The sequence below is a fragment of the Dermacentor silvarum genome, chromosome 2, assembly GCF_013339745.2.
Source record: "Dermacentor silvarum isolate Dsil-2018 chromosome 2, BIME_Dsil_1.4, whole genome shotgun sequence".
Taxonomy (NCBI): Eukaryota; Metazoa; Arthropoda; class Arachnida; order Ixodida; family Ixodidae; genus Dermacentor; species Dermacentor silvarum.
In genome coordinates, this window is record NC_051155.1 from 27668466 (window position 1) to 27678071 (window position 9606).

At 52.8% G+C, this 9606-nt stretch overlaps 1 protein-coding gene across 1 annotated transcript; it reads left to right on the forward strand.

Annotated features, from left to right (window-relative positions):
• Positions 1–2615: 2615 nt before the first annotated feature.
• Positions 2616–7910, forward strand: LOC119439943 (uncharacterized). Its single transcript, XM_037704904.1, has 5 exons — positions 2616–2654; positions 4132–4611; positions 4728–5769; positions 7039–7178; positions 7770–7910. The coding sequence occupies exons 1-5, from the start codon at positions 2616–2618 to the stop codon at positions 7908–7910; spliced, it is 1842 nt and encodes a 613-aa protein (XP_037560832.1).
• The last annotated feature ends 1696 nt before the right edge of the window (positions 7911–9606 follow it).

A 9606-nucleotide genomic window follows, 5' to 3' on the forward strand; every position in this document is an offset into this window, starting at 1 on the left:
GGACAACATTCGGCCAATTGCACTTACATCGAATCTAGTCAAAATTGTACAAAAAGGAATTCATGTCCGGCTCCTTGAATTTACTTCTTCTCGTGGTATTCTGTGCTCGAGGCAAATAGGATTTAGGCCTCAATGTTCCATTTGGTCCGCTCACGTTGATTTAGAAAGCCGCATTCGACTCGCAGGACAATCAGGAGATATATCGGCATTGGTAACCTTAGATATTGCAAAAGTATATGACTGTGTCGAACATGAAATTTTAATTTCTCGATTAGTTAGCTGTTCTGTTCCAGACTATTTAGTAGCCTGGATACAAGAGTTCCTTTTTGATAGAGAATTTTTTTGTTTCAAGGATGGGATGACATCGGATACGTATAAACAGACGAGAGGCGTACCACAGGGATCAGTTCTTTCGCCACTTTTATTGAATATTTTGTTATCTTATGTGCCAATCCATCAGGATGTACAACTCTATCTCTATGCTGATGACATTGCATTTTTCTCCTCAGCAAGGGATATTAATACGTTATACCAAATTTTGCAATCTTATTTGTCTGAATAACTCGAGTCCTGGCTGGACGGCCTGTCTTTTTCGCTTAACGTAAAGAAATGCGCTCTACTGGTGTTTCCATTGTCAAATCCTGTCTCTATTTCTCTTCATTATCGTAATCAGCCGATTCCGCAAGTTCCAACTTTGAAGTACTTAGGGATAACTTATGATGGTAAGCTAAACTGGCAGCAGCAAATAGAAGCAAATGCTAATAAAGGAGAACGTGCAATGGCATTGTTGCGCCGGTTCAGCAATAAAAACAATGGGATGCGTAGAACTACGTTGCTGATGATTTATAAGCTTTGCGTACGCCCCATTCTAGAATTTGGTTGTGTTCTTTTTTCAGGATGTGCAGCATACAAGCTAAGACCTTTAATTCTACTGGAAAGGCAAGCGCTGCGTCTCTGCCTCGGGCTGCCAAGTTTTGTGGCTAATAATGTGCTTTATCTGTAGTCTGGAAATATTCCGCTTCATTCCAGATTTAAGCAACTTACTGTCCTGACTTTCCTGAAGCTTTATGATACACCGCTTTCCAATTTGCAACCCGTTTTCATCAATTCACCAGAATCATTTTTCAGAACAGGTTGGCGGCGTTACCGACAGCCACAAGTTATTTTTGTTCAATCGCTGTTATCAAAACTTCAAGTTAGCCTACCGCGCCTGATTTCTCCAAAATCTAATTCATTCAAAATAAAACTCACTTTTAATGATATTTTTCCAAAACACAGGAAACTTCTTCCTGCGCGCATACTTGAAGGTCTCCTTCAAGACCATCTTAGTTAATTTCCGTCTCATTTGGTTATTTCTACGGACGCATCAGAAAATTTAGAGAAGGCTGGTGTTGGCATCTTTTCGAATCAACTCAACTGGTCTTTTGCTCTCCGTCTCGCTGATTACACTCCAATATTTCTTGCAGAATTTCTGGCAGTTATTCTTGCCATCCGAAAATTGGGTCCACAGAATTCTAAGGTAATAGTTGTTACAGATGCTCTTTCGGTCTGTACACATTTAACTTCCAATAATCAGTCATACCTACTGAGTATATTTTCGACTCTTGCCCCAGAAAATTTATCCGAAGTCCGCTTTGTCTGGGTCCCCGGACGTATTGGAATCTTTTAAATAAATCAGCTGACTCGCTCGCTTGACATCACTAAATGGTCCGGTCATAAATATTCTTCCTGATTTCTCTTTTATAACAGGAGCTAGATTTAAACGCCTTTTATTGCTGAGTTGCCATGACTCATCCATACTTTCTTCAGACGATTTTCAACATTTAAAATTTCGGTGGAACACGAGCAAGTGCCTTTCACGCCAATGTGAGGTGACGCTGTCAACTTTCCGCTGCAGAGTTCCCCGCCAAAATTTTTATCTTCATAGATCCGGTTTATCAATCACTGACCTCTGCTCGGTTTGTAATCAACCGGAGACTATTGACCATTTCTTTCTTTCTTGCCACCGCTTCGCCTCCCTCCGTAGAATGTTTCTGTTATTTCCAAGCAGTAATCTGGTGTTTGGCACTTACAACGCCAAACATTTTGTCTTTTGGGGCCTGTCAATTAGGCACAAGTCAGGGTTCTATGATCACTACTGTACACAAATTTATTGAAGCATCCGGAAGGTTGGGCTGCTAGGGTACCGAACGTGGGACATGTTATTTTCTGTTTATTTTTGTAGTTTGTTTTCTCTTAATTTTTATTTAGTTAATTTATGTATAGGACATCCTAAAAACTGTGTTAAGGAGTTGCCAAAATCTTAATTTTGATTATTCACCTTTACCCCTTTGTTCGTTGTTAGGTGCATGTTTTATTTTATCCAGTGTGGCCAATCCCCCTCGTGGGCACGAGCCATGTTTTGAGGCGACAACAACAACAACAACATGAGGTCTACTACGCTCAAGCGCTGCTACTATGTTGTGATACTTCATTGAAAGGCAGGCAGGCCAGGCAGGCAGGGCAGGCCAGGGCAGGCCAGGACAGGCAGGGCAGGCCAGGGCAGGGCAGGCCAGGGCAGGGCAGGCAGGGCAGGCCAGGGCAGGGCGGGCTCTGGCCCTGCCCTGCCCAACAACATGGGCCAGGGCGGGGCGGGGCAGGCCAGGCAGGGCAGGGCAGGGCAGGGCAGGGCCCTGGCCCTGCCCTGCCCAACAACATAGGCTGGGGCGGTGCGGGGCGGGGCGGGGCAGGCCGTGCCAGGCCCAGGCCAGGGCAGGGCAGGGCAGACCCAGGGCAGGGCAGGGCAGGGCAGGCAGGCAGCAGGCAGGCAAGGCAAGGCAGGGCAGGGCAGGGCAGAGCAGGGCAGGCAAGGCAGGCAAGGCAGGTAGGTAGATAGATAGGTATGTAGTAAACTTTATTGACGTCTTGAAGTATTCAACCCCCATTTTCATGGAGGGAGGACCACGGGCCGCTCCCACGTCGGGACGTGAAGGCCAAGCCTCACCGCCGCATCGTGGGCCTTCTGAACTGCCTTGAGTTGATGGAACCAGTCATGACTTCATCAGTGAATAAAATGTGTATTGCGAGATCCCTTGCTCCGTGTGGTGCTGTAAAGAGGGGCACTCCCAGAGCACATGGTTACAATCGCTGTATCCGCCGCAGTCGGGACACGAAGGGGAGACCTCCGCGAAACGAATATAGATCGAGAGGCTGGGATACGAGTGCGTTTGTAATAACCTAAGCGTAACCGATTTAGGCCGTGATAGGTTTCGGTGGGGCAACGGAAATGCCCTGCGAGCAAGTTGATAATGTTTTGTGACTTCATTAAAGGTGCAGAGCATGCGCCTAAAGCGGGGGGTTTCGGTCTCCGCCACCATCGGAGCAGACCCGTCGCGGGCTGCGCCCGGGTCACCGGCTCCGGATAGCCCGGCGCGGCAAGCGAGACCTCGCGCCCGAGCATGGGCCAATTCGTTGGCGCTGACAAGCCCCCCTACTTTCGACCCTACATGGGCCGGGAACCAGGTGATGGTGTGATGTACAAGTACTTTTCCATCGAGTATCTTGGCGACTTCCTTACAGAAATCCCCAGATGCGAATGCTCTGGCTGCCGATCTCGAGTAGTGTAGACTTCCGTTTTGCTTGGATCTAACAGTGCTAATGCTAGGGCTAGCTCTTCTGCCTTACCGGGCGACGAGGTAATGATTGATGCGGCCGAAAGTACCCGGCCCTTGGTGTCAAAGGAGACGACCGCAAAGCGGGAGGTGTTGCTAGCTGAACGCTCGTATTGATCGGCATCGACAAAACATGCGTCCGACGCGCGTGCGTGTGTCAGGAGGGCAGAGGTCCTAGTCAACCTTCTGCCTGTATTGTGTTGTGGGTGTAAATTCCTCAGAAGTGGAGAAACCTTAATGTAAGACCTCGTGTGGTTTGGCAGCTGCGTGTTGTGTGGCGCGCAGAAACAGGATAGCGCGCCTGCATAAAAAGAAACTAAAGACGGCGCCTGTCCGTGGCACGCGAAGCAACGGCTCGCGGTTTTATTCTGGTGTCGATTCGGGCCAGCCGTGTTTTTCCTTCGCTCGTGAGGCATAAGCCAACAAGTGGTGACCTAGGACGAACACAGTGACTGATCCGCCCGCACCCTCCATTGAACAGGACTCACGTCCGCAGGACGTCTCGTCGGTGCAACTGAGCCTCCCAACCCTCTGGCTCCAGAACCCGCAAGTTTGGTTTCACCAGATCGAGGCACAGTTCTGCCTCTATACCTCGGAAACGACGCTCTACTATCACGTCGTCTCAGTCCTTCCTCCTGATGTTGCCGGCGAGCTCTCGGACGTCCTCTCCAGCCCCACGGGCGCTACACCATATCAGCACCTCAAGACCAAGGTGCTGGAGAGATACATGCCGTCGGAATGCACCCGCCTCCGGCAGCTGCTTACCCAGGAGGACCTTGGCGACCAGCGTCCCTCCCAACTGCTGCGCCGGATGCGACAGCTTCTCGGGGAGTGCGATGTGCCCACCCACTCAGCGTTGCTTCGCGAGCTTTTCCTCCAACGCCTTTCCCAGCCTATCCGCCTCGTCCTCGCGGCGGCCGGTGACGTCACCCTCGACCGCCTGGCCGAATTAGCCGATCAGGTTCGTGAGACGACCTCCCCGTCTGTCACCGCTGTCTTACCATCTACAGAAAAAGTGATATCGCGCCTTGAGGCTTGCATCGACGAGCTCGCCACCTTACTCGCCACACTCCGGAGCCCCCTTCAGGAGAGCCGTTCGCCTCGTCATGGTCATCGCACTCTTTCGCGCACACGTCAAGCTCGGAGTCCCAGCCCTCCACCTCTCTGCTGGTACCACCGGCGTTTCCGACACCGAGCCACGAAGTGCACACGTCCCTGTTCGTAGCCGGCCAACGCCCACCGGGATTACTGACGGCAGCATGTGGTCTCGCATTTCATCCCTGCCGCCTTTTTATGGTGACCGACAAGTTCTGCGGCACCCGGTTCCTTATAGATACGGTCGCGGAAATCAGCGTGGTTCCCCAGAATAAGGTTGATCTTTCCAGGGCACCAGGGCAGTCGCTTGGTGCTGCCAACGCCTCGTCTATAGCGACTTATGGACTCCAATCTCTCACCCTCGACTTCGTCCTTCGCGGCACTTTTCGGTGGGTCTTCGTCATCGCAGACGTGGTTCACCCGATCATCGGCTCGGACTTCCTCTCATACTTCGCCTTGGACGTCAACGTGCGGCGTCGTCGCCTCACAGACGGTCTGACTCGTCTCTCCATCTTTGGAGTCCTGTCCGACCTTGCACCCATGGGTATCACCACGCTAATACCTTCCTCTCCTTTCGAAAAAATCTTGGAAGATTTTCCGGAGTTCACAAAGCAATGCAACCTCACTCAGCCGCCTAAACATACAAAGACACACCACATCGTCACCCGTGGGCCACCACTAGCCGCTCGACCACGCCGCTTGTTTGGGAACTGTCTACCTATCGCCAAACGGGAGTTCAACCACATGCTGCAGCTCGGCATTATACGCCCGTCATCCATCGCGTGGGCTTCTCCGCTGCATCTAGTGCCCAAGGGTGATCCCGGTGACTGTCGTCCATGCCGAGACTGTCGAGCGTTGAACACAAAGACTGTCCACGACAGCTATTCGCTGCCTCAGTTCCAAGATTTTACGTCACGTCTCGACGGATGCACCATTTTTAGCAAAGTGGACCTGGTTAAGGCCTACCACCAATTTCCCATCGAGCCCGCCGACATACCTAAGACCGCCATCACAATGCCCTTTGGTTTGTTTGAGTAGGTGGGGATGCCTTTTGGACTCCGCAATCCGGCTCAAACCTTCCAGTGGTTCATGTCTTAGGTCACGCGGGGCCTCCCTACTGTGTTTGCGTACCTTGATGATGTCCTCAACGCCAGCCCTACGCCGAAGCGCATGTTTACCATACGTGCTCTGTTCCAACGTCTTCAGTAGTACGGTCTGGTTGTGAACGCCTCCAAGTGTGTTTTCGGCGCCTCTGAGCTCGAGTTTTTACGCCATCACATATCATCCGAAGGTATATGCCCTCTCGTGTCCAACGTCAGGACCATCCAGGATTATCCCCAGCCTACACACTGCGCCAGTTACGCCAAATTCCTGAGGCTTGTGAATTTTTTCAGGCGCTTTGTACCGCACTGTGCAGAGCTGCTTCGCCCGCTCACCGACCTCCTTCGGTCAACCACCGGCCCGTCCTCTGCCATTTCTTGGTCATCAGAAGCCCAGGCCGCCTATGCTGCTGCCAAGTAAGCAATCGCGAACGCCGTGCTTCTTACCATCCGCGCAGCAACACCCTCACTCGGCTTATGGTGGATGCATCCAGCGTGGCCGTCGTAGCCATCTTACAGCAGTACATTAACTCCGAGTGGAGTCCTTTGCCTTTTTACTCTCGGAAGCTACTTCCTGCTGAGACCCGCTACAGCGTCTTCGGCCGAGAGCTACTAGCTATCTACATTGCGATACAGCACTTTCGGCATTTTCTGGAAGGATGCCCGTTTTAGGTGCTGACCGATCATAATCCACTGCGTATGTTTTCCGCACCAACTCATCCAAGTACGCGTCACGCGAACTCCGCCATTTCGCTTTTATTTCTAAATTTACAACCGACATCCGCCACGTGAAAGGTGCCAACGGCACCGCCACAGATGTCCTTTCTTGTACTGCCGCAGTTGACTCTGCATCTCCAATCATCGACTGGGCCGCATTTTCTTCCGCACAGCAGACTGATAGAGAACTCACAGCTTTTCGGGAGAACCCCCGTTCTCTCCGACTACGGCTTGTGCCTCATCCATGCTCGCCTGAGCCCTTGTGGTGCGATGTCTCAGCAGACCTTCCCCGCCCTTTTGTGCCGGCTTCATTACGTCGCACCGTTTTCCACTCTCTACCCGACATATGCCACCCAGGCATTCGGGCTACTCAGCGCCTTCTCATCCAGCGCTATGTCTGTCCCGGAATTAACGCTCATGTGCGCGCTTGGACGCGCACGTGTCTGCCCTGCCTCCCCAAGCCTTCCTTCCTCCAGGCCGTCGTTTCGACCCCGTTCACCTCGACATTGTGGGCCATCTACCCGTGTCTCAAGGTTACCGCTACATACTCACCATGGTCGACCTTTTCCCACGCTGGCCGGAGGCTGTTCCCATTCATGACATCAACGCTAAGACGGTTTCCCTCGCTTTCATTTCTGCGTGGGTATCTCGTTTGGGTTGTCCTGGCACCGTGACAACAGACCGTGCACGCCAATTTGAGTCCTCCCTGTTTGCTTGTCTTAATCGCATTCTCGGCGCCAGACATTGCCGTACCATTGCGTATCACCCCTGTGGCAATGGCATGGTGGAACGCCTTCACCTACAACTGAAGACTGGCCTGACTACCCACCTCAATTGTGCCACCTGGGTTGACACCTTGCCCCTTGTGCTCCTGGGTTTAAGAGCCGTCCTCTGGGCAGACCTACAGTGCTCAGCAGCAGGGCTCGTGTATGGTAGTGCTCTGCGCCTCCCCGGAGATTTCTTTACACCAATGCAGCTACCAGCCCAGCCGCAACACTTCCTACAACACCTCCTGGACTGTGTTAAAGGTCTCCGACTCACTCCACCCCGTCCATCCCGCTGCAATACAATCTTCGTGCACCCCAAACTGACCAATTCAATAAACGTTCTCGGGCGCCGAGACGCTGTCCGACCAGCGCTAACCCCGGCCTACGACGGACCATTCCGCGTCCTCCGCCGCACCCCGAAAACTGCCACCCTCTTACAGAACGGCCGTGAAGAGACCGTCAACTTAGACCTCCTCAAGCCGGCTTACGTGGAGACTGCGACGGAAAGCCTCGCATCGCCGCCCGACCTCGTGCTAGAGTGCCACAGTCGGCCCTCCGTCCGGTTTCATTTTCCAGTCTAGGCGGGGGGCCCTGTAGCGCCCTCCTTTGGGCGGCGCGTAGAACCAGGATAGCGCGCGCCCGCATGAAAAGAAAATAAAGACAGCGCCTGTCCGTGGGACGTGAAGCCACGGCTCGCGGTTCCATTCGGGCGTCGATTCGGGTCAGCCGTGTTTTAACGCGATAGTGTGTCGCAGAAAATCTGACGTCGGTGTAGGCGTCCGCTTTGGCGCCCACTGCCGAGAAAATCATCCCCAACCACGCAGGCACTCCAAATATATTTGAACAGGATGATAACAGGCTGATACCTTGGCTTGCATTCTTGGCAAAGCTATTCGTCGGAATTTTGAGAATGACAATCCACAAACAAATGTCATGAAACAAAGCACCCACAGCGCATGCCTTTTATGGTAAATCTTCTCAGACTGAAATATTAAAAGTACGAAACGAAAATGGAAAACTGAAAATTATGCAAATTTTTTGGCGCGGCTGTGCAATATCCGCTGGATCACCCCAGGCTCCGACGTACCACACGAGCTCTTATACGACTCTGTGGGTCAGGCCTCCTTGGTGGGTTAACCCGCCGAGAGGAGGTTACGTTACGGAGGCTGCGTGTCGAGGTCGCGCCTCCCCATCTGTGATCGCTCTCTGGGCACACCAGTACCACGGTCCCTATGATACATCGTGCCCATTTTGTGACACTACAATTCGAAATGTGACAGTGGCACACCTATTCTGGATGTACCCAGGACTTCACCTAAGCCGTCTCCGCCACCTACGGGCAACAGGCCTTCGGCCTGGCCGCCCACCCGACCATGAACGCTGGATTCATGGACCATATCATCTTTGACTTCTAGATTTTTTGCAGTCTGTTCGTGTATTTTTGATATGCTTTGTATTATGCCTAAGGGCAAGCTTTCGAAATAAAAAAATGATCGCCATCTCCCCGAAGTGAATTATGATGAGTGGGCGAAGCTCCGGAGGTTCGGAACGTCATCGGCTTCTCGGAAACGTTGTGCCGCATCACTTTCATGGCCATGTAGAGAACGTGTTCGGGGCACACTCCGTGGCAGTCGGTCCGGCGGATGTCGCTGCTCGCCTTGGTGAAGGGCGTCGGTCGAGGTCCGGTGATTTCACGAGGTACGCCCAAGTATATCTGCGGGATCGGTGGTGGCTTGTGCTTGCTGCCGGTGCCGACGTCTCGCTTCGGCCTCGCGGGCCCTCAGCTCCGAGTCCGCTTGTCGACGAGCCCGCGCCGCTTCCGCTTCGCGAGCTCTCACCGCAGGCTCTTGACAGCGAGCGCGCGCTGCAGCCGCTTTGCGAGCCCTCCGCTCCGCCGCCGCCTTGTCTTCTTCGGTGTTCATAGTAGCAGGGTAGCAGTTTCGAAGCGCATTGAGTGTCGACCGGCGAAAGAGAAAGGAAGCGCGCCAAGAGCGAGTGGAGCGAGCGCCGCAAACGAGTCTTCTTCGGTGTTCATAGTAACAGGGTAGCAGTATCGAAGCGCATTAAGTGTCGACCGGCGAAAGAAAAAGCGCCATCTAGTGGGCGCCAATCAAATCAAACGAGAGCACATCTGCGCCTCTAGCGGGAGCGTTGACTACTAGCGTGGCTACAATGGCGCGACGGGGGACAAGTCTCAACACTAAGGAGCTTCGCCCCTAAAGAAAGAGGCCGCGTTTCTACTAGAAAGCTCGCCTTTGTCCATAGCGTTCACCGCCA

What these genes read in the sequence shown, in the direction of transcription:
- LOC119439943 (XM_037704904.1), top strand. Translation starts at nt 2,616, where the DNA reads ATGGGCCAGGGCGGGGCGGGGCAGGCCAGGCAGGGCAGG. An exon ending in TGGCCGAATTAGCCGATCAG is followed by an intron (nt 4,612 to 4,727) that starts GTTCGTGAGACG and finishes CACACTCCGGAG; the next exon opens with CCCCCTTCAGGAGAGCCGTT. An exon ending in CGCCATCACAATGCCCTTTG is followed by an intron (nt 5,770 to 7,038) that starts GTTTGTTTGAGT and finishes TCCTTCCTCCAG; the next exon opens with GCCGTCGTTTCGACCCCGTT.